The 25,333-nt window shown below is 42.1% G+C and overlaps 2 protein-coding genes across 12 annotated transcripts in view; one reads left to right on the top strand and one right to left on the bottom strand.

Annotated features, from left to right (window-relative positions):
* Window positions 1-25,333, bottom strand: part of FAM227B (family with sequence similarity 227 member B) — a 122,235-nt gene that overhangs the window by 19,915 nt on the left and 76,987 nt on the right. The window lies entirely within an intron of this gene.
* Window positions 22,835-25,333, top strand: part of FGF7 (fibroblast growth factor 7) — a 51,875-nt gene continuing 49,376 nt past the window's right edge. The window contains exons 1-2 of one of the 3 annotated variants that reach the window (XM_053273061.1): window positions 22,835-23,035; window positions 23,548-24,125. In XM_053273061.1, coding sequence (XP_053129036.1) covers window positions 23,840-24,125 — 286 coding nt within the window. In that variant the 5' untranslated portion in view covers window positions 22,835-23,035; window positions 23,548-23,839. Of the gene's footprint in view, window positions 23,036-23,317; window positions 24,126-25,333 lie in introns of those variants that run through there. The other 2 variants (XM_053273059.1, XM_053273060.1) reach the window with 2 other exon arrangements.

The raw sequence follows: 25,333 nt of genomic DNA, 5'->3' as shown, positions 1-25,333 counted from the left end.
CTCTGTACATAGTATGGAAACTGCAATTGGTGCAAAATGCAGCAGCCAGATTGGTCTCTGGGTCAGCTCAGAGACCACATTACACCTATAGTAAAGGAACTGCTACCAAGATGTTTCCAGGCAAAATACAAAGTGCTGGTTATAACCTATAAAGCCCTAAACAGCTTAGGTCCAGGGTACTTAAGAGAACGCCTTCTTTGTTATGGGCCCGCCACCTATTGAGATCCTCTGGGGAGGTCGATCTGCATTTGCCACCACCCCTGGAGAAGGAAGGGATGGGCCTTCTCCACTGCTGCCCCAAGGCTTTGGAATGTGCTCCCTGTTGAAATAAGAGCCTCCCCATCTCTGATAACTTTTAAGAAGGCAGTTAAGATACACTTGTTCACCCAGGCTCTTAATTAGACTTACAGATTTTAACATTTTTTAAATTTTAAATTATATTAATGCTTTAACATTTTAATTTTGTTTTAATTTGTGCTGTTTTATTGTAAACCACCCAGAGAGATAGGTTTTGGGTGGTATCTAAATATGTTAAATTAAATAAGTAAATAAATAATCTCTTCCAACCATGTCAACTTTCTCAAGATATAATTCCTTTGAAATTCTTGTACCAGAAATGGTTGTACTTGAAAATATTTTATTCATTCATTCATTCATCCATTCGATTTCTATACCACCCTTCCAAAAATGGCTTATACAGAGAAATAATAAATAAATAAGATGGATCCCTGTCCCCAAAGGGCTCACAATCTATAGAAAGGAAACTATTATTTCTCCTGACAATTCCTTCCCCACCTTAAAGCAATCTAATCTAGTCTCTTTCTATCATATACAATTCCCCATTTATTCATGTAAGTTAAATGCAGGGCCTCTGAGTACTATTGCAAGAGGATTGTTTACTCTACGTGAAAATTAAGGGGGAAGACCACCTTGTGTTGACTTTTTTCATTACTAAAGGATCCTTTCCCAAAGCATTCAGATAATTAGTCTTTGCCCAAGCAGTCTAGACTCTGGAGATGGAATTGGGCTGCCTGAAAAGATCCAGTGAGACCAGTTTCAGCAAAGTAGATATGTGCTATCGGTAAATTATTCTCTCACTGTATAAATTCAGATGACTTGGTTTCAGTTGATCCCCACCACCTGATTACTGCCAATGCTTGTGGGAAAACTGACAGCTGGAGTCCACCAACAGCTCATCTGGGGTTGCTCAATTCAGGTCTATGATATGCTTGGAGGTTCCCAAGATAGGAAATCAAAATCATGAAAAACAGGACGGCTGATTTCACACCACTAATCAACACAAGATTTGAGTTCAAAAGCATAAGGAACAGACACCTGTACAAGATACTTCTCTTCCTTTACCAACAGGCTAGGAAGGAATCAGGCATATTATTTATTTTATTTATTTATTAGAAACATTTGATATACTGCCCACTCCGAAGACTCTGGAATAAACTTGTTTAATCTGCTCATACCTCTTTTTAAAAGCCTGGCTCGATACATTTTCCACAATGTGTAAGACAATGGCTGATTTCCAAAAATAAATGTAAAAATATATGTTAATTTTAAGCAGAAGGATTGACTCGACATGCATCACTGCTATCCACTAAAAACAAGAAGGAAATACATTCCAGGAATTAGAAAAAGATATCATCATTTTCATTAATGCATGAACTCTAATGAACCAGCGCTGTTACGGCAGAGCTGGAATATTTTGCAACCAATATATTTCAAGTGTTTTATTGTGTTACAGAATCTGTGTGACCCTGGGTTTTCATGGAAAATATGAATAATGGGTTTAATGAATCTTTAAGTGCACACAGTAATGATCTTTTTTATTAATTCAAAAATGTGCCTGATTTAAAAAGACAGTCATAAATTATAGAGAAAATTCTAGACCTCTGTGACATTTTCATATGTTAAAAGCCATAAATTTGTTATTGACCTCAGCAGGTGCACCTTTTGCACAATGTACCAGATTTTGGAAGAAAAGTTCCTTTAGCTGTTTTCACACTGTAGACCAGAAGAGCCTTTGTAAAAGATTGGCTGACGTGCAGAGCAAGGATTTACTGGTGCAGCAAAAAAGCAGCCTAAGAGAACTTCCAAAGGAACTCTAGCCAGTGCACTGAGGGAGCTGCAATTATTTACACCTTCTCCTTTCCCAGGAAGCCCTCAAAGTGCCACTCGGAAATATGTCCATGAGGGTTAAACAGCCCTCTGGGACATATTTTTGGGAGGCACAGAGGGCTTCCTGGGTAGTCAAAAAGTGCACTTCTCCACTGCACCAGTTCAGTTGGGAAGTTATGTTAGGCTGCTCTCTCACTCACTGGTACATCCTTGCTCTGTATATCAGCCTTTATTCTTGTAATGCAACATGTATGTATAAAGAGCATTATCTGAATAAAGTGAAGCATTTTATTGATTTCAATAAATTGACTGAAATGTATTCACTGATTTCAGTGAGAAAGATTTAACTCTTCAGCTGAAGTCTACAAGACCTAAACGTTCTCATTTGTCTAGACTGTGCACATATTAATATATCATTGCCAATAGCGAGCAACAGTAATGCATGTGAAGAAAAAGGCTTCTGTGCTCAGACTGGACCTACAGCTCAGTGGAAGGACATCTGCCAGGTTCAACCACTGGCATCTCCAGGCAGTGCTGAGAAACACCCATCCAAAACCCTGGAGAGACACTACCAGTCAGAGTAGACAGCTGAGCTAGATGAACCAATGGTCGGACTCAGTATGAGGCACCTACCTGTATAACCTATATTGCCCTTTGGATTGGGTCCTCAACTTGCACATGTGTGCTGCACTGTGAGAAGTTCCACAAACCTAGCATTCAGGGCTGCATGCAAATTGACAGGAGGATGGCAAATACTGTAAAGTTCTCTAGTTTGATCAACTGGTGGAGGGTGGGTAGTAGAGCTGATGCAAGTTAACAGCCTTGTTGAAACAGGGAGATTCATATATGTGGTAGTATATTTCAACCTACTTCTGTACATGAAAACCTATATGCACTTAAGTCCCTTGGCAATCAATATAGCCTTAATGTGCATAACTCTGGACTGTGACACAATCTGTATATTTACTAACTGTATTTCTATTTATTTCAATTGTATATTTGTTATTATTTTGATAACAAATATACAGGTCAGTATATTTGTTATCGGTATATTTATTTTGATTGGTAACTACCCAACAAAATGGCTGACATCAATAGCAGCGTCCTGAGGATGCAGCAGGAGTTGTAAGGAGAGGCTGCTCAGTCAGAGTCCTTCTGCACATGAGCAGGACAAAGGGCAGGGGGCAATTCTCACTCCCCTCCCCTCCTCCATCATGCTTTCCCCCCAGGAATATGACCCTGAAAGCTGCACATATTTCTGGAAGACAAAGAGCACTTGTGGAGGCAGAGGAGAGCAGCCAATGTTGCTTCTATTCCAGGATGTGTGCACTTCATTGCTCAGGAAGACTCTGGCTGTGAGGACACAGCCTCTTGCTCTGTCCCCCCAAAGGCTGCTCTGGAGTTCAGCAACCATGTTTAAAAACAGGTAGACAATATGCAGTACTGTAAAATCAATTCAGACAGAATTAGAAACAGTTACTTTAAAAAATGGCAACTAATTAATTCTTGAAGTACTAGCTGTTTTACATCCTCCTAGAACATTATTTAAACCTGAGGCAAGGCAATGGCATCTTTTGACATATTCAGCACAGCTTGGACAGACCCCTCTGTCTGGTTTTCAAGTGCTTCCCATGAAAAACCACTTAGTAGGCAAGCATGTGACAGACATCTCCCAGTATCTCCCAACAACTCACTATGGATCTTATTGACTTTAAAAAAGAAATTCAGGAAAAAGATCCAAATTGGCTGTCCACCCCCACAAAATACTCTTTCAGGGAGCCAACCATTTTTTCAGCAAAAGCTTTCTAGATTTGAGGAGTCAGAGAATCATGAACCCACTTATCTGTTAGGTTTTGTAAGAAAGCATGGGATCTGATGGGATGATCCAAGCAGTAGTGTGCAGTCAAGGTATGTGCTTGAGCTCCAAACAGCTGAGCAATGATCTTGGCTGATGAAAAATATCTCTCAGATTCCACAGAGCTTCTATTACTCCAAGTTAATTAGTGAACCTTCATTCCCCAGCAGGGAATGCATTTTACATTTGTTGCTAGTCATCAGATTAGATGCAATACATATGATCATCCTTCAGTAGTATTCAAATGCAATGACTATAAACAGCATTTAATTTGAGCCAGGGCTCAACCGAGCCACAGACCTATTTTTGATGCCAGGGCTGACTCTAGGAAAAATAAGTGGGATATTTTTTAAGTTTCTTCTGCTTAAAAGAAAATAAATAAATAAATAAATAACAAGAAGGTCTGAGATCTTTATAAGATCTTTTCCATATTACTCTCAGCCTGTTTTGCTGGGATATAGATAAAGTCTACTTATCCTACAAATTAATCCTCAGCTAGGGAAACAAGTATTTCCCAAGACAAATCATATAACACACTAAGAGTCAACATGCATGTTCAGAAGCAGTTACAGCACTTTACCACATCAGGCTGCAGATCAGGAATCAAATATTTGAGTGCTCCCTCATGTTACACACACACACACACACACACACACACCACCACCACCACCACCACCACCACCACCACCAAAACAAAAACAAAAAACCTCTCTTTGCACTAAGATGTCTGGGAGATGCCTTGGATAGAACTTTTCTCCCTGGTTTTTGTATGAGTAAGGAGTTTTTAATATGATAAAGTACTCAAACATTCAATTTTACTTTGCAGCCTTGTTTTCCTGGAAACAAGTCTGAGAGGGACATCTGAAGAGTCCATGGTTGCATCCCTTGATTTTTCATACGTTTTGTCTTCAGAGTCAATCACCAACAACTGTGTAGAGATCAGCATAGGACTGAAATGTACCATCACCCATCACTTTAAAGACCTTTTACTGCTGCAGTGATAGGCTTTGCTTGAACCAGTCAAAGAAGAAGCAGGCATATTTTGGTCTCAGAGAGCCACAGATCTTTTGTGAGATGAATCAAAGGCTTAAGTACTTTGCTCTGTAATCTGAGCAGTCTCAAATAAATCTCTCCCAATAAATCCCTCCAGATCTCTAAATTGACTCTTCAGAAACACAAGGACAGTTTAAGAGGATATTGGAACGTTGTGAGAACCTAATCTGGAGACTGTGCTGGGCTGTGTGGATTTTAAAGCAAAAGCCATGGAAACACAGCCTGCCAGTGCCACCTGACTGAAAGCAACAGAGGTATCTATACTTTCAATTAGACACAGGGTGGCTTCACATGACCCCTAGCTAGTCTGTAAGTGAGGAAGAAGTGGGGATATTTTGGGAACTCAGAGCATGCACTCCTGGAGGGTGTAATGTCTGGACCCAGCCAAGTCCAGTTCCTGTACTCTCTGCCCAACATTCTCCTGAATTTTTCTGACTTCCATAACCAAGATTTGGAAGATGGAGGGAGAATCTGGGGAGGATGTCAGACAGAGAGTATGAGAACTGGACTTGGGCAGGTTCTAACATCATGCCCACCGCAAGTGAGTGCTTTCAGTTCCAAACATATCCCTGGCATTTCCTCCATTTACTGACATGCCAGTAGTTGTGTGAAGTGCCAGTAGAGATGGGAATTTATATCGGGCCAAACTAGATGTGATGCTGACAGGCTCATTTATTTAAACTCCTGTCTGCCCCAATCACCTATCAAGTGGTGATGGTGATCCAATTTTTAGAGTAAAAAGGACACATGGGTGAGATCGAGAACGCCCCTTCACCTGTGACTGCAATCCAGGTGCTTTTCTCTGCAGTCAAGTTCCTATACTGGATGTGATCTTAGTAATACCACTTATTAGTATTACATCTTTTCATTAGTATCATTAGTAATACAACTTTCCCCCTTTTAATTTTCATTATTGTTGTAAATTATCATTTTGAATGGCATTTAAAAATATTACCCTCAGGTGGCCATATAATAAAAATAATGTCTATACATTTTCACTATTTGAAATTAATTTGAATACATGGGTCTATGAGTTAATCACGTTGCACATCCAGTTATCTGTCCCATCAAGTTAGAGAAAGCTTTGCTAGATAATCAATAGAGGCAAGGAAGAATGTTTGATATTCCCTTGCTCCATATGGTCTGCTGGTAAACAAAATGCTGGGAGTCACAAATCAGAATAGTCCCACCAAAGTAAATGAGCCTAGTTCAGTATAAATGGGGTCCTAATTCCATAATGGTCCTTAAATAATTTACTCAAGAGAAGCTCCAAGCCCAACAGATTTACTCTGGAGTAACTGCTATGAAACCACAGCCAGTGGGCTTCAGCCACAGGGCTTATATATACAATAAGAAGCAGAAAATGCTGATTGCCCTAATCGTTCACTTATGTGGATATATTCACATATCTCTTATTAAGACCCTTTGTGAATTTTATCTACAAAGAAGTCAGATGACTTACACCATTAACACACTTCTAAAAACAGTGGATAAAACTGGTTTAAATTACCAGAAGTTGCATCATTATGGATTATTGTTTTAGCATTGCTAGCTCTCTCTAATATAATGTCGCTCCCAGAGGAATACTGATTAAAATAGGAACCAGATGTGCTTTCCATCACCAGATTGAAAAAAGATAAACAACTATAGAAAATAAATTCAAATAAAAAGAATGCCTTGAGGGTGTTTCTAGAAAATGTGGGGTGTTTTGGATGGTAGTGGTGAGTATGCAACTCATTCAGGAGGGTGGGGCAACACTGGAAATTGTCTGAAATAATTGTCCCCTATTCTTAAAAATACAAGGGGGGTTGCTGAGACCACCTAGAATGTCAGGAATTAATTTTGATCATATTGAGTCACACTGGGATTAAAAATAAATTTAGATGCCATTGTCATGAAGGCTAGACAGTTCTCACTGTGAAATACAGATAAAGCAAGGTTCCAGGTTTGAAGCTTAAAAGATGAATCTGGTGAAGCATTCTGGGAATATTCTTTCCTTCTGAAGGTTATGTGACTGCAGCAGCACAATCTCCACTGAACATCTGAGCCTGCCTCAAGAACATAAGAACTGTCCTGCTGGATCAGGCCCAAAGCCTATCTAGTCCAGCATCCTGCTTACCACAGAAGACACAAGCAGGAGATGAAGGCTTGTCCCCTCTCCTGCTGTTGCTCCCCTGCAATTGAGGGGAGAGAAGCCTGAGAGAGACTACCACCTGCAATCTCAGAGAAGCTTCTGCCAGTCTATGTAGACAATACTGAGCTAAATGGACCAATGGTCTGATCTAGTATAAGGCAGCTTCCTATGAATTCAGAGTCATCCTGCCTTATACCAGTCAGACCACTGATCCATCTTCTAGCTCAGCTTCAGAACTGTCTACACTGTCTGGCAGCAGCTCTCCAGAGTGTTAGACAGAGCTCTTTCCCAGTCCTACCTGGGTGCTTTCCAGATTAAATATAAAAATAAATGTTTTAAAATGTTTAAATGTTTCAGTAAAATTTTTGGTTAAATGTTTCAGCTTGGAAGATCACATTCAAAATGGGGGAGCAGACTTTTCTAAAATACACCTATTTTTTGGAACGCATGTGCAACATTATAGGACTGTAACATAGCAATAAAACCTGAAAGAAGGTATCATAAATGTGAATAGCACCTTGCTGACAGCTCAGGAACTGCAATGTCGAAACACAGCCAGTATGGAAGCACACATGGAGGGCATGTAGTTACACTGTTGTAGCAGGTAATCTGGAAAGTGCCCTGGAGATGCCGGGGATTGAACCTGGCACCTTCTGCATACAAATCATATATTCTGAGTTACGGCCACTGAGTTACAGTCCCATCACGTAGGGGCCATCACATCAAACAGTCTATAGAAGAAAACAAAAATCAAACTGAGTCATATTTCACTTTTTTCAGTCTTTAACCTTTTGGGGAGCTGTCATTTCAGTCATTTAACCTTGCTTCAAAAATTAATTAATACAAAGCAATTGACTGAGTTGCTGACCTATAAACTTAGGAAGGTTTCACAACTGACCAACTAAATAGAGATGAGGAGCTGAAGAGACCTTGCTCATCACTACTTCCTCCACCTGAATAGCTGTTGGGAGGTGGGAGCTGAACTCAGAGGAGTTAGTCTGAGATTCAGGAGCTGGCCATACAAGTATTGCCCCCCCCCCTCACTTCTAGACTCTTTGCTCCATGTTTTATGAGAGTCCGCATAACCCCGTCTCTATGAAGAGAGGTTTATGCTCAGCTTCCGGTTGCAAGGCTGCAGCTATTATTTTCTGCTAATCAACAGCAATTTTTTTATTAATAGCCTTTAATGAAGACCGCTCACTTGATGCTTCAAAAAATTAATCCAAGATAGAAGTTGAATTGAAGGACAGTCGAAGAGCTCTGGATAGTCAAGAGCTCTTGACATTCTCATTTTATCATGAGAATAAATACATTACAACAATACCAATATACATTGGTATATACATGGATATATGCATGCATTTTTTAAAAAATAGCAGCTCTGGGGGTCTCTATCTGTATTGGTACCCTGGTGTGGAGAAGGAGGGCTTTGCCTCTGCCATGCTCCCATTCTGGATCTGGAGCCCTCACAACTGCTTCTTCATTGTGAGAAAGGTTCCCATTGGCACTATCTGAAAGCCTATAATGACCTAAGAGATGGCATGGTGTAGGGATTGCAGCATGGGATTAGGACTGTGAAGACCTGCATTTAAATCCCTGTTCAGCCATGAAACTCACTGGGTGACTCCGGGCCAGACACTTATCTCTCAGCCTAACCCAACTCACAGCGCTGTTGTGAGGATACACATAACCATGCACGCTGCTATGGGCTCCTTGGAAGAAGAGCGGAATATATTTTAAAAATAAATAAAATAAATGAGTATATCCAAATGGTAAGAGAGAGCATTGCTAAATGTCATGGGACTCTATGCTCATGTAAGCAAAGGATGGTTAGTTTGAATTAAAAACTGCTGAAAACGTCCTTCTGGAACACAGGTGCAGTGAGGACCATATATAAAGGATTCCATCCTGACAGGAAACAAGAACCACTATGTAGGCACTGAAGGACGATGGCATTGAAAGAGGTTCAGAGACAGAGCTGCAACATGTGTCATAACCAGGGTATGGATGTATTGATTTGTTTCGAGCCGCGACCAGATGGGAGAAGTCAGTTCTCCTTCATAGATGAAGTCATGTCTCCTTTATAGCCTGTCTTATGAAAGACAGGCTGAGGCATGCCAGTGCCTGGACACTCCACAGAGAACTCCGCTAGGGAATGGACAAGAGATCTTGTCAGGATTATAAACCAGTCTGCAATAATACAGTAGTACACGATACACAGAATGAGTATCTGTGCCAACAAGAAGAAATCTCTGGTACTCATAAACAAATATCTTTTGAATTCCAAGGACTTAGAATTTTGAGCAGTCCAAAATGTCAGGTCTCTGGCGGGGTGGGGTGGGGTAGGTTTTACTGGACTCCACTCCTACAAATCCACTCTCTTGCTCCTCATTACACACTGAATACCTACGGTATCATCAGTGTATTTTGTATGACATTCGGCAACCAAGTATAAACATTTCCAGCAAGTGCAGCTTAGTATGAATGTGTTTGCTGAGTGGGTGATGGGCTCCTTCTTGCTTTCTGCTTGCAAAGGCATGCTTTTGCTTAAGTGAGAACATGCTTTGCTAGTACCTCCTTTTTTGCTAGGAATGCACATGCTTCCAATTTCTCTCCTTAGCTGAAACAATTTATCACCAAATAAATAGTGAGGATTGTTTTGGGAGTCCCATATTGAAATATGGGCACTGGATCAGAATTCCACTGTCTTTGTGTCATAAACACAAGTCCTGGATGCCAATAGCTGAGGTAGGGGTAGGCAACCTTGGCTTTTCAGCTGTTGTTGGATTACAGCTCCCATCATCCCCAGCCACAGTGTATTGTGACTGCGGATGATGGGAGTTGTGGTTCAACAACGGCTGGAGAGTCAAAGTTGCTTACCTGGGCTAACGCAACTGTTTACTGTAATGTGCTAAAGAAGAGCTTTTACTAATCTCTTGTTAAGTTTCACAGCTTCTCCAATCAACCCCCTTGATATCTGAGAAAGCATCCTCTGCCAAAGATCCTTATGCCTTGTAAAAATATTTAATCAAATAATACAGTGAACCATATTAAATTAATCAATACATTTTATGTATGGTTTTCAGTGAAGACTTCCCCCCCATATTACAGAAAGAACATAAGCAAAAATGTGAATTGAATAAAATGAAAAATGGTACTAATTCATCAGTTCAAATGACATCTATCAGTTAAAAATGACAAAAGAAACAATATGAAAATGGCATGAAGTCTGGTATATGAAAATGCTTCTGGACAATATATTGTATATGTACAATGCATTGTACATATATTGAATTGCTTTCTTTCCTCATCCCCCATTCGTAGGAAAACCCTATGTCCCTTTAAACTAGCTTCAATGCGACATATAGTAGTACAAGGAACCTTGAAGATGCTACTTCTCCATACAGGAAGGTGGAGATTAATCAATAAGAGCATGCACACTACCAGTGTAATATTTCAGTCCAGTTCATAAAAGAACTCTACCTGATGAATGGTCAGCTTGCAGGCAGCATGGCTCTTGGGCAGGACATGAACAGAATTATTATTATTATTATTATTATTATTATTATTATTATTATTATTATTTACATTTTATATCCCACTCTTCCTCCAAGGAGCCCAGAGTGGTGTACTACATACTTAAGTTTCTCCTCACAACAACCCTGTGAAGTAGATTAGGCTGAGAGAGAAGTGACTGTCCCAGAGTTACCCAGCAAGTCTCATGGCTGAATGGGGATTTGAACTCGGGTCTCCCCGGTCCTAGTCCAGCACTACTGGACTACACCACGCTGAACTACACCACGCTGGCTCTTAGATATTCTCTTTGAACATTTCCCAGGGCCTCTCAATGGCTGCAGATGGGAACAAAAGGCTGGGCTTGGGAGATCTTTGACCTGATGATGTTCCCCTGCCATCCACTTTCCAAGGGAGGCTAGATCCTTGCTTAAAATCTCTTTGGGTGCTCGTGTTCTTCTTCAACTGGCTGCCATCTCCAACAGGACAGTTCTTTGAGCAGCTTTTCTCTCTAGTCTCCTCTCCTCTCTCAGGAACACTGGAGAAGAAGAAAGAGGACAGCTGGCCCCAGATTGGTTCTCCTTGGTCCAACTGGGAGAGGTAAGGGACGGAAACCAAGGGTGACTTCCCTTGACCCTTCTGCCCCTCCTATCCTGCACTACACAGGATGGCGGCTTTGAGGGCAGTCACTGTTACACGGGAGGTGGGGACTTGCCCTTTCCCCTGGTGGATGTCTTTCCCTTGCAGTTGACCTCATGCACCCTGAGCCAGAGGCAGCACCCTCCAGGCCCAGATGTGGGTGCAGAGAGCCATGGCACTGTTCTAATTCCCAAATACTTTTTACCCCTCATAGGAACATAGGAAGCTGCCATATACCAAGTCTGACCATTGGTCCATCTAGCTCAGTATTGTCTACAGAGACTGGCAGCAGCTTCTCCAAGGTTACAGGCATGAGTCTCTCTCAGCCCTATCTTGGAGAAGCCAGGGAGGAACCTACATGCTCTTCCCAGAGTAGCTCCATCCCCTAAGGGGAATATTTTACAGTGTCCACATGTAGTCTCCCATTCATATGCAACCAGAGCAGGCCCTGCTTAGCAATGGGGACAAGTCATGCTTGCTACCAGAAGACCAGCTCTCAACTCCTCATAAGTCTTCCAATTCAGTATTTGGCAATGTTAAACATAAACTCTTCAGCAAATTCAAATAATCTCAAGAATTCCATTAAAAAGTGTTTTGTTAACACCTAATCGTGCTGGATGATATATTTACAAGTTTATAGTTCACACATTCCTAACACAGGTTTCACTATGCAGCTAATACCTGCAGCCAAAACAATGCATTTGACAAGTTGATCTACTAATCTTCTAGGCCTACGAGCGTGGGTATCTTGAACAGAAACCCAGCTAATACCCATGTCCTCCTTGCTTTCTATTAAAAAGTGGTAGTATCCTCAGTTGTTATTGTCCATTCAAAACCCTCTCCTCCTCATATTTAAAATATATATTCCATAACTCTCTTAATTGTTGTTGGTCAGGGATTACACAAAGCCCTGCACAGTTTGGGTTGAGGTGAGCCTGAGGACAGCCACATCCCATATGAATTATCTGCCCACTTATCAAGATCTTCAGCAGAAGACTTGTATTCCATGTTCCACCAACTTTGGAGGTTGGGTGGGTGATGGCATGAGACAGGACCTTCACCTGGGCCATCTACTGAGTTAAAAAACATGCTCCCATCTGCCCATGGAGTTGGAAGTCAGGAACATAGATAGAGAAGCCCAAGTAATGTTTCCTTCTATGCAGAAAATTGACATGTAGTTTGGAACTGAGGAAGGAGAGCTGGTCTTGTGGTAGCAAGTATGAATTGTACCATTTGCTAAGCAGGGTCCATCTTGGTTTGCATCTGGATGGCAGATGACATGTGAGTGCTGTAAGGTATTCCCCACAGGGGATGGGGTCATAGCTCAGTGGTAGAGCATCTGCTTGCATGCAGAAGGTCCCTGGTTCACTCCCTGGCCTCTCCAGGTAGGAAAGACTCCTGCCTGAAACCCCGGAGAGCTGCTGCCAGTCAGAAGAGACAACACTGAGCTAGATGGGCCAATGGTCTGACTCAGCATAAGGTAGCCTCCTATGTTCTTATGTAACACATTCTGATGAAAACATGAGTTTCATAACCCTATTTTCCGCTCATAAAGGCAATGCAGAGTTGGGGGCACTTGTGGGGAATAACTGGAGAGTAGGTGCATAAACTCATTCCTTGCCCGCTGATTCTTAACTTCAAATGCTCTCTAGGTTGTTTTTAAATGCCCCCCCCCCCCGCATCAGGCTTCAAAAGCAGAGATAAGCACGGGTGCGGGGGGAAACAGCTTTGCTGGAAACAATCAGTAGACACTGGAAGATTAAGCGTCCGCTCCATCCCTAATTCTTGCTTGTAGTTCCCTTGCCCTCACATGATCTCAGCAGATGCAGGTCTGGGAAGACACGTTTGCCAAGATAATGTGTAGTCTCACACTTAACCTCCAAGTTATGCCAATTTCCTGAATGCACTCACATAACCTAGGCACTTTACAGTGTAATACAAAGAGAGAGAGCTGGTTTCCTGTTTGCAAGCATGAAACACGCTGGGGGTTAATACATATGGAAGTGCTAATGTCTGTTTTTGTAAAATATTACTGCCTTCGCCACACTAAGCAGAGAAAATGTCACTTGGGTTTGTTTGCCAAGGAAGGGTGAGGACACAAAGGAAGGAAGATTAACAGTCTGATTCCAGTGGAAATTTGAACAGCAATGCTAAATGAAACCTGTCAATGGGGCTGAAAGAGAGGATACGGAGGATATCATCTAGAGTCTTTGGCTGTTCCAAAACAAGGGAACCAAAAGGAACAGAGAACAAAGCATCTGTCTGATTAGTTTAACAGGGATCTTCACAGGAACTGTCAGGCACAAGAACTTGCCACATTCTTTGCAAAGAGAAGAGGAGTTGTCTCTCTGACCTTTTGGCATGCAGAACTGCAGTGGCCTGAGGGACAACTATATTTCCCTGGCTGATTTTGATGTGGTTACTAATGAAGAGATCCACTTGCATCTGTTTAGGTGAGAAGCTAATCCCATCCAAAAGGTCTGGGTGGATAGCAACTTAAAAGCACAAAAATACAAATAAGCAGCAAATAATGCAAATACAGTTAAATAAATACCATTAAAAGTCTAAACCTCTCTGCCACTTTAACCGGATCAAATAGATAGGTCTTACAGCAACAATTTCTAAACAGTTATCAGACTTTTGTGAGTTTCTAGGAAGAGGGAATTCCATAACTTTCCAGAAAACAGCTGCGGGAATGCTCTAGTCTTTTGCATGCATTTATTGTTTGAACCTAGGGCAAGATGGTATCAAGAGGACACCATCAGCTGATCTAAGAGATCACAAAGGGACATAGGAAAGGGAAAAGGTATGTTTAGAGCTTTATGCATCATAATTCAGTACTATTATCCCCAATAGCTCTGATTTATAGGACTTTTAAAGATGACGGACATAGGGGGCTCATTCTCATGATCCTAAAGAGGGTTGGAGGAGTGCTATGCCAGGGTAGGAAACCTTGGCATGCTCCTGATCAGTGGTTGTGTGTTTGCAAAGATCAAGGTAGGAGGAGGGGAGAGTGATTGTGTGGAGCCGAGAGCTGGGTAGGGCGACTTTTCATCCTTCCTCAATAAAATGATGGGGACAGAAGGTGAGTTGGCCATGCCCATCCTGCCCTACTCCCGGCTCCCACGTGATTGAATTGCTATACATTGCTGGCAAATTTAGCAGAATTGAGGGGATTCCTCCACTCACTTGGAGATAAATATACGAAAAGGAATTTTGATCAAGATTTAACTTTAAGATCACAAAACTAAAGGCTAATGGAAAAGGGTAATTTCAAACTCAGTGAGTAGGTATTTGTAAGGAAGGGCCAGCTCAAAAGAGAATTTTTAAAGTTACTATATCAGTGGTATTATATACTATCTAGGATTTGGAAAATGTTCAGCAACATGGCTGGCATTTCTTGGAATTAAGATCAAGCAAATGTGGATGTCATGCATGTATGGTGGAATTGTAATAAAATGCATTTATTATTGGGAAAACATAGTTATAAAGATTAAAGATATAATTGGATATAGTACACCACTAAACCACTGGTAATCCTCCTGGATTATCTGAAGCCATATGTTCTGTAAAATATAATGCTCAGGTTGATAATTTGCTGATAACAGTCCTGCTCTTTCAGTAAAATACTGGAAAAAATGTGTCACCTACAGGAATAAGCCAAAATGAATCTCCTGTATCTTCTTTTCCATTTGCAGGCTGTGCAGCTGGGGGCCATTATGGCAATTTTCAAGGGTTAAAAAGAGGTTGCAACAGATGGCAAACTTAGCAGTTAGTCCACGGCCCACAAATTTTGGTCCATCTGTACCATCTCAGGGGATGAATGATCATAGTGATTTTTGGCAACGTCTGTCCCCCAAGACATGTAAAATAGGTGATAGCATTGTTGCAGTATGATCACCCCTTCTTTATCCCTGCTCCCAAATGATTAAAGTAAAACTGCAGTCATTTTTGCACAGAGGAAAGAGGGTCAGAGTTAGAGTAACAAATTGTTGTACTCTCTCCATGGAGTAATTTGTGGAGGACATTCCTGCCAATTTTCATTTCCATTCCTCTGACATCACTAACATTCTATATAGTTTATGTTTCAAAAAAAGAAAAGAAAAGAAAAGAAACATTCACCAAGTCAGAATTGTTGGCTCAGCCTTGTTTACATTAGAGAAATGGTTGCACAGCATTTGGCAAATCATATTAATAAGTACGTTGATCTTTATAAAATTGTATGTCAAGGGGCAAATCTAACAGGAGTCCCACTGATCTTTCTGCATCTTGGAATACCACTAAAATTGATGAGAATCTTTTAGAAGGAATTGTCAGTGTTATAATATGTTCATAAATTATGTTTTATTTCATTATTCCTTTTCCAATATTTTAAAATATAACTCACTAAACTATTAAGTGAAAATGTCAGAACCTTGAATTAGGTATGTGCACAGACTTGTGTGGAAGTTCAGTCCAAATTCGGACCGAACCTCCACTCTGAGAACCAGTTCTGGTCTGGTTTGTCTGGTCAAACTGACAAACCAGGTTGAACCGGTTCGGAGTGAATTGCAAACAAACCTCTGGAACTGCCTGGTTTGTGGTGGACCGTTTCTACAGCGAACTGGTTCATGCAGGCTCCAACTTGGAGTTGTGTCTGTCCTCTAAGCACCTTCTCAATACAGGTTATAGATAAGACCCAGTTGATCCTAGTTGTGGACTATAGGCAGAAGCAAATAAAAAAACCACTAAACTGAAATATAGGTTTATCCCTCTGAAGAATGTGTTGTGGCACCATGCCAGGAAAGATTAGTCAAATATAAAAAGCTAATTCTTGTACAAAAGCATTATTTCTTAATTCGCTTGGATTTAAAGATAAGGACAGCCCAGATATATCACCTGTTACTAGCTGATTTCTACCGCAGTTGTAATATTATTCCACTAAGTTAGGAACAGAGGAAGCTGCTGTATACTGAGTCAGTTCATCTAGCTCAGTACTGTCTACACAGACTGGCAGCAGCTTCTCCAAGGCTGCAGGCAGAAGTATATCTCAGCCCTATCTTGGAGATGCCAGGAAGGGAATGCAAGCATGCAGGTGCTCTTCCCAGAGCAGCCCAATCCCCTAAGGGGAATATTTTACAGAGCTCACATGTAGTTTCCTATTCCAATGCAAACCAGGGCAGACCCTGCTTAGCAAAGGGGACAATTTGTGCTTGCTACCACAAGACCAGCTCTCCCACAAGTTGGGAGCTTGTGTCCCAGACTAATGTTGCGCTGGGACTACTGGGTGCACTTGCACCAGAAGCTGAACATGTGTTGCACAACAGATTGTTTCCAATATAAGTAGTACTGCACAAGGGTGTGCATGCTGTTTCAAGTAGTTGCACAACTACACTCTTGCACAACACTGCTGGGGCTGGCTGACACGTGCCAAGATGTGGTGGCCTGCCGGGAATGCATCAAGTGGGCCAGCAGATATAAATAAAACACATTTCATGAAATCCAGTTTCATTTTAAAAAGAAACCTAATTTTATTTTAAGTCTCCTAGAGCTGTGTCACTCTACAAATGCAAAAGGTTAGATTGTCAGCTGGTACAACTATGTACCATCAACAAGAGCAACTATTTTCAAAAGCAAGCAGAGAAAAACTGAAGAGTCTGGGCTTTACTTTGCAACATTTGTTATGAAATGTTTCTTGAAAAAATGTTTTAAAGTACAGTTTTGTGTGCCACTGAAATCCCAGGAATGTGCTGTTTCACTGACCCACATAAGAGACATTCAAGAAATAACTGCTCTGAACACCTAAGGAACGTGCTCAGGAATGTTTTACATAATTCAGTTGTCCCTTGAAACACAGTAACTTACTTTATACAAAACAGTTAGAGGGTTGCAGGAAGAGCGTTGGCCAGGGCGCTTTCCAGGCTAGCTGCTCAACAGCAGCAAAATGCCTCCGTTCAGGCAAGTCGCATTCAAAACGTAAACAGCAGGGGGAGAAGTCTCGCAGCAACTAACAACCCCCAAAACAGCAGCTTTCTTACGCTGGATATATGATGTCCTAGCTCTATATTGCAGCGATCAAATTCGAAACAAGGCATTGGAAATATGAACGGTACCCTGCTGTCTGTGTAGGGACCTGTTATCTTTCTCTCACCCCAATACCCTAAATGCTGCCCCTGGAAAAAAATATGCACAGCTGTCAGCAACAGATCATGCTGCCCATCGATCCTGGGAAAGTGCCATCATCTGTACAGTTAAAGCTAAGAAAATCAAATTGTAACCAATCAAGGCAGGTGAAGAGAATACTCTTTCTGCTAGCAATTCACAGCTGTGCTTAGTTATACATAAACCCCCCCCCCCTTTTCATATTTCAAACAAGTATTTAAAAATGCAAACAGAATATTTAACAAGATGGCTGGTCACTCAGAAGCAGAAGAGCGAGCAAAGGAAGAGGATGTGGCTGCAAGCCATGGCAAAATAATTTGTCACTCCAGATTAAACATCCAGCTGGCAACTTATTTAAACCGCTTTTTAATTCTTTATATTCAAAGTTATATAAAGATGGGAGTCGAAAGAGCAACTTATTGCTATGCAGTTCACCAAATAATTTATTTTGCAGAGTTGGGGGAGACATGTGAAACATTTATGGCAAGAAGCATGAATATCTCCAGGTTTCTGGCACTGAACTGAAACGTCAGGTAAAGTATGGAAATTCACTTCAATGGTGGAGGTTACAAACAAGATAGTTATGGGCTTTATATATTTGGAAATAATAGTCACTATTGATCAGGTAGCCAGCTTCCTGAGGAATGTTTCCCTGCTAACTGAGCCAAGAGGCACCTTGAAAAATGGTGATTATCTTATATTTAGCAGTGGGAGAGCAACTGGCCCAATCCAGCCCCAGCACAGCACCCCTCGCCCATTGGGGACAGGGATCCAACTTCTTAATTTATGTTTTTCTCTATGTAAACTGTTTTGGGAACTTTTGTTGAAAAGTAGTATGTAAATATTTGTTTGTTGTTTAAAAGTTACTGATGCACTGTGTCCAGGCCATTGAATGGGAAGACCCAAAATGCATCAGTCTCATGCAAAAGGATTGTGGGATAGCTCTGAATGCAATATGTCAGTAGGAGAATGCATGGACACAATCAAAAGCAACTTTTTTGTTATAAAGCAAAGACTGGGCAAACTAATTAATACTTCTGGTGATCCAGGTATGGAATGATTCCAGGGACAGAAAAGAGTGTGTACACCACATGCATGAGCCTAAGTGTGCTTTGAGGACACTGCCAACTTAATCCACAGAATGTTTGTCAGGGAAGGGCACTCTCTCCAATTTAAGGAGCAGGATAACACACCAAGGATTATGAAGTAGTAAGTTATTTTTAATTTTAGAAAGTCAAAACAGTGTTCCTATTTCTTCTAATCTAGTGTATATAAAAACATGGAAGCCTGAAAAATCTATGAAAGGGATTTGGTTGGTAACACTATGAACAGCCCTGAGCCATTTTTGGAAGGGCGTATATAAATCAAATAGATAGATAGATAGATAGATAGATAGATAGATAGATAGATTAAAAAAATAAACTAATTTAAAGCATCCACATTGGATTCTGACTTCAGACTTTTGTCTTTGCAAGAAAAAAACAAAAACAAATAAATGTCCATATCTCTTTACTGATTGACAAGGCATGTCACTCTGATACTCTGTGTGCCCAGTCATGGCTACTAAAAAGACTGTCTTAAGACAGGACCTAATGAAGTACAAGAGGGATCAAAACATGCTGTAAACTCTGGAAAGCAATAGAAAGAAGCACAAGAAAATAGCCCTTGCAACAAGCTATTAAAGTCGGCTGTTCATCCATCAAGCAGTGTTAATTCTAAATACGGTGACATTTGCAGCGGTATAACCTGCAGTTCTTATTCTGTGGAGTAAGTAATTTCCAGTAAACAATTTCCAGGAAACACTCATTTTTCTCCTTCTGCCAGATGAGTTTCAGCACTGTGCAGTCCTATCCAGCCAGTTTTCCAAAGCCAAGGGAACATCTGTAGGGCACCTACATTTTAACTAGGACTGGATTTGCACCCACTCCCCTGCTACTAGTAAGCGGAACGGTTGCCATCTGCACTTAATCCAAAGTTCAAGGGATCTTGCTCCTCCTTATTCTCCAGAGGCGTAACTAGGGAAAACGGCGCCTGGGTCAAGCACTGAAATTGCACACCCCCCCCCAGCATACATCTGACTGACACACATGTTTCAGAAAACTTTTATTTTAAAAATTTAAAAAATTTAAAAAATTACCAAAAATTTCAAAATGTGATAAATAACCAAAAATGTGATAAATAACCAAAAATGCGAACTCTCCCTCCAAGTAGCCCAGAGTGGTGCACTACATACGCTTTCCTCCGCGACGGCGACCGCGCCACCACGTGCAGGCGAACAGAGGAGGACGGACACACCGCATGCATGCGCAGCGCGACTCGGCACGCCGGCCGAGTCGCACGTGCGTGCGTCACTGACTAGAGACCCTCTGGCTGGCAAGCCACTAGAGGGCCTCTTTCTGGCTGTTCCAGACTAAGCGAGCGACGGAGCGAGCGAGGCTCAGCCAATGGCAGGCGCAGTGAGCAGCATGAAAGGTGCCCGCTGTGGCACCCACCGCCAAGCCAGGCCACTGACTGGCCGCCAGCAAAGCAACGGGGGGGCGGGCAGGCAGGTGCAGTGAGCAGCATGAAAGGCGCCCGCCGCTGCCGCCAAGCCAGGCCACTGACTGGCCGCCAGCAAAGCAATGGGGGGGTGCGGGTGGGCAGGTGCAGTGAGCAGCATGAAAGGCGCCCGCTGCGGCGCCCGCCGCCGCCAAGCCAGGCCACTGACTGGCCACCAGCAAAGCAATGGGGGGGGCGCGCGGGCGGCGCAGAAGGGACCACTCGTGGGGGAGGGGGCACCAATGCGCTCCCTTGACTGCTGCAGCACTGCTGCACTGAGCAGGAGAAATTTGTATTAAAATTTTAAAAAAAAATTGGTCATGGCGGCGCCCCCCACATGACCCAAAAAGATGGCGCCTGGGGCACGTGCCCCGACTGCCCCCCCCTATAGTTACGCCTCTGTTATTCTCCACCATGAAGATAAGGGAGGTCTTTCTCCTTGGGTGAAAAACGAGGAGGCAGATCATTCAGAGATCACTGTGGAAAGGTGTATAACAGCTGTACTAGCTCCTTAATGTTTGCAATCTAGCTTCAGTTAGCGATGTATGTATGTATGTATTTGATTTCTATATCGCCCTTCCAAAAATGGCTCAGGGTGGTTTACATAGAGAAATAACAAACAAATAAATTTACTTTTATGTTTTGCCATTTACTTCAATGCAAGGTGCCATCGCTGCTTGTAATGCCAGGGTACTGAGCTCAGCCAGGACAATACTCTGGGGTTTCAGCACTGGAAACTACTCACTGGTTGCGGCACTGTCCCAGGTTGGAGTGGGCCCTGGGGCAAGAAGTGACGATGGGACCACAGCTCAGTGGCAGAGCATCTGCTTGCATGCAGAAGCTCCAGGGCCCACTCCCTGGCAGCATCTCCAGGTAGGGCTGGGAAAGACCCTTGTTGAAAGCTTGGAGAGCCGCTGTCAGACAACACTGAGCTAGATGGACCAATGTCTGGCTTGGTACAAAGCAACTTCTTATGTTCCTATGGGCCAGCCTCTCCCCACCCCCAGCCAGGTATTTGCTGCAGAAGAACTGTAAGGACAAAGTATTCTTGCTATGCCTTTTCTCGCCTTCCTATACAAATATCACACACTCCCCATGCACACAAACATTCATTCTCTCTCTCTCTCTCTCTCTCTCACACACACACACACACACACACACACACACACACACACACACGCTCCCCTGGGTCAAAACGTATATACCTACTACAACTGACTCATATATTCATACAACACCAACAGTGAACAGCAAGGATTAAGCTGGCACCCAGCTGACAGCATCCGTCCCCTGAAGAGACTCAAGGACATTCTAACCACGTTGTTCAGTTGTAGCTATGCCCCTGCAACTACTTATCCTTGATTGCTTTTGCTCTTCAGCAAGATGTAGAGAAGATGAGTGGAAGGCAGTGCACATAGATGGGCTTAGCTCTTGACAGATTGGCTGATACAGCTGCATAGATATTTTCTTCCTTAGTGTCCTCTCAGTTCAGAGGCTGCGTGCGCTTCTGTTTTGTGATTGTATGCGAGGGAAACAGCAAGGTCAGAGGGGGAGGAAGTGATTGTCTTTCTTAGACAGTGCTGCCTCCCCAGCTCTCACAACCAGCACTTTACCGAGGTAGGAGGAATAAACGTCGGCCCAGCTCTTCTCTCCCAGAGGATCACTTAATCCCCTTCTGACCTTGTCCTACCCTAAATATAATCATATTAACTGCCTTACTGTGGAGAATGCCACTGGCTGCCTGGACCTGTCCTGAGCATGGCAGATTTGCCCTGGACGTGGGGTGAGGACAATTGCAGCTTGGATTGGAGGTGGCAAGGAGGTGGAGAGCTAAGCAGTGTGTGTTGAGCTGGCTCTCCTCCAGCTGCCATGTGGCTGGGAGGCAGCATCTCTCTCACCTGCCCTCAAGGGCAGTGTAGGCTTTGCTGGTCATCCTTTCGGGGACTGGGTAGCTCTCCATGGTTCGGCAAGTTTGGGAAGTATTTCTCGCCTCCCCTGCACTGCTTCTCTGAGATAGAGACTGGCCATTCTGGTCACAACTAGAAGGGGCAGTGTGAGTCTGCGGACACCTAGGCTAGATGACTGGTGAGCACCCTTAGGTACACATTTGCAATGTGTAATAAGAATCCCAGGCTAGCCCTAGAGGCTTCATGGTTCAGGGAGTCCTGCCTACGGCTTCTTAATTGGGAAACACTGCCAGCCTCAAAGGCTTTGTGGGGTGGGGCTGGCAATGTTCCCTGTCTGCACTGTACTACACATGATTGGCTAGGATGAACAGCCCCCAGTCTTACAGCTGTAATGTCACTCTGAGCCGGAGTGCATTCGCCCAAGAAAACTGTAAGCAATGGGCCCAGCTTAGGCCTTGACACTAGCTTAGACCCATGCTGCTGCAGGGTGGAGCATCAATCCCCATGCTTTCAATTTGTTATTATTTCAATAAAATTGTGGCCCTTTCCTTCCAAAAAGTCCCACCTCATGTCCTTATTGGGTGTGGGGGCAACAGTAACCTGAAAGTGCAGTCATCAAGCTTTGGAAAAGGGAGCTCAGAAATGCCTTGTTGCTTCAGAAAAGAATTATGTTTTGCTAAACAAGAAGATGAAAAGAACAACTGAATTTGGGAATCGGAGAACGCTGCGTTTCTAGAAAACAGGCAGGTTGGAGATTCAAAGCATCAACCAAGTTCATAGCTCCCTCTGATGACCATAGAAATCTACACAACATTTTATTTTTGTTCATGTCTTCAACTGACAGCTGACTGGTTGTAATTGCTTCCAAGTGAGGTCAGCAAAGGTTTTCCTTCCAAAAGAAAAGAAAAGAACAGACTACACACACACACATCCTCATACACACACAAGTGTGCACGCACACTCACACACACCCTCTTGCGCGCGTGTTGATTTATGGAAACAATTATGATTCTGTTGCAGTCTTTCTGAGCTAGAGAAGTTTGTAGCCACAGTAGAGAGTCTCATGTTGCAAAAGGCAGACAACAGAAATGGAATACTTGTGTGTCCAACTGTTATCAACAGGAGCAAGTAAGTCATCTGTCTTCTTTAAAACTCCTTAAAAAGATTTCATAGCTGCTAACCGCATTTTCTGTCCTCATGGCTTTGTAATATCAGAGGCAATGCTCTTGACAGTTTATTGTGAAGCAGCGATAATGGAACTGCAAATGGGCAGAGTATGTAAAAGTACAGCTGCGTGTACTTGGATTGTTGTGCCAATTAAAATTGAGGTATGGGAGAAAGGTTTGAGGGAAGATACTTGAGGAATCAAGTGCAAGAGGATGCAATCGTGGTTTTCTACAGAAGAGTTTGGCAATGCAGCTGAATCATTCGGCAATTGCAAAACAGGGGAAAGTCGGGCTGCAAAGAAGTATTTAAAATGCTGTGTTGCTGTCAGAAAGCTTTGCTATCATGCACATGCTAACTTTTGATTTTATCTCCCTACTGTTTTATCCCCACAGTATAAATGATAGTTTCTTTGCTTATGTAATGACCATAAAATTTTATGCATACTGCTTTCCTCATAGATCTTTTGCTTTCAGCGCGAGCAGTGAATTCAAGTAGCAAAGGAGGTCACAACAGCCAAAGCTTTTGCTACCTGTTTCTTTAGAGGATATCTTGGCTGAAAGGATACTTAAGGGACGATTCTCTCTGATACCTGTATCTCAAAAGAAGTGAGGACTGGAATTCTGGAAGAAGGAGCTGTCGCTGGTACAATCACTTTACAATTTACAGAAAAGGCAGAGAACAGGTCAATGACCAAGGAGCAATTATCTACTGAAGACAGATTTTTTTCATTATGTTATTCGTGAGCACCCAGAACACTGCACTATAATGCACAAATGGATATTGACATGGATCCTGCCAACTTTGCTCTACAGACCATATCTTTACATTCTCTTTCTCGTGAGTGCGATATCATTCGCTTGCAATGACATGACCCCAGAGCAAATGGCTACAAATGTGAACTGTTCCTCCCCTGAACGACATACCAGAAGTTATGATTATATGGAAGGGGGCAATGTAAGAGTGAGAAGGCTTTTCTGTCGAACAAAATGGTATATCAAGATTGACAGGCGGGGGAAAATCAAAGGAGTACAAGAGATTAACAGCAACTACAGTAAGTAATCTCTCTGCTTCTGCAATTTAAAGTAAAAGTTTTGCATCTGTATGCATTATCATGAAGTTTTTTTACGTGGTAACTTACATTGTCCTAGTTATTTTAGAACACACTGGCCACTCTGCCAGGCAAATGTCTTCTAATTAATCATACGACAGGACATTTGGAATTGATTTGGAAATGCATCATTCTAACTAATAACTTTTCCAGTATGTTGTAGATCTGCTAATGTATTACTTGCAGCTGGTAACGATTAGCAGAGAAAGCCTGTTATAACAAGTGAATTAAGGCTGTTGAGTATTAAAGTCTCAAACTGCAAAGCACCATGCTCATAAAATACTTATGAAACATTTAAGAACTCATGTAGTACACAGACTACCTGTAAGTAATGCATCTAAAATTCCTATCAAAATGTCCACCACATTTCAAATTTAAGTGGGGACCATGGTGAAAGATACCTTGCAAAGCTACCCTGATACTTTGTCAGGCTTGAGGTAAAGTCTCTGATTTATTTCAAAGACCTTTATTATCATGGTGATGATAAAATCTAACAGTATTCTCATCTGGCACGCCGCACAATATTTGTATCTATGTAGATTAACAAGAGAAGCAGCTAAAATTCAAAATCTACAGGTGACCGTTTAATTCTAATCTTAAAAGGTTTTTGATCTAAAAGTATTTGAAGGGCTTTATGTTGAGATGGGCAAGTTTTATAGATCTGATTAGGGCTGTCCACTGGTAAGTATAGCATATGCTTTACAATTATGTCATCATTAATATTTATGATACTGAACAGCACTTTTTGCTACAGATGAAAAGGGGAAGGAAAACGTGCAGATCAGTTATTCTCATATTCAATAGCGGCTTGTTATGGCAGCACATGACGACTCATGTGCTGAAAGATTCTGTCTGTACCTAATTCTGCATCTAAATGGTTATGTTGTCAAAACCAGATTGTAATGGAGAGTCACATGTCTTTTAAAACAGATTTCTGTATTATTCCATTTTATTCTTACAGGCTGTTAGACAGTTACTTGCAATAGACAAACTATCCATATACAGACTTAAAACTAAGATAGACTTTTTATTCAGTTCTTCTTCAGGCAATGTCCAACTGATTATATCAAAGCCAAATAAATAAACATGGTAAAATTTGTCTCTGCACATATTTATATGGAGTAATTTCTCCTCAATTTCTGCAATGCTAA

The sequence above is a fragment of the Hemicordylus capensis genome, chromosome 10 (assembly GCF_027244095.1).
Source record: "Hemicordylus capensis ecotype Gifberg chromosome 10, rHemCap1.1.pri, whole genome shotgun sequence".
NCBI classification, from domain to species: Eukaryota; Metazoa; Chordata; class Lepidosauria; order Squamata; family Cordylidae; genus Hemicordylus; species Hemicordylus capensis.
This window is presented reverse-complemented; position numbering and strand designations above follow the sequence as displayed.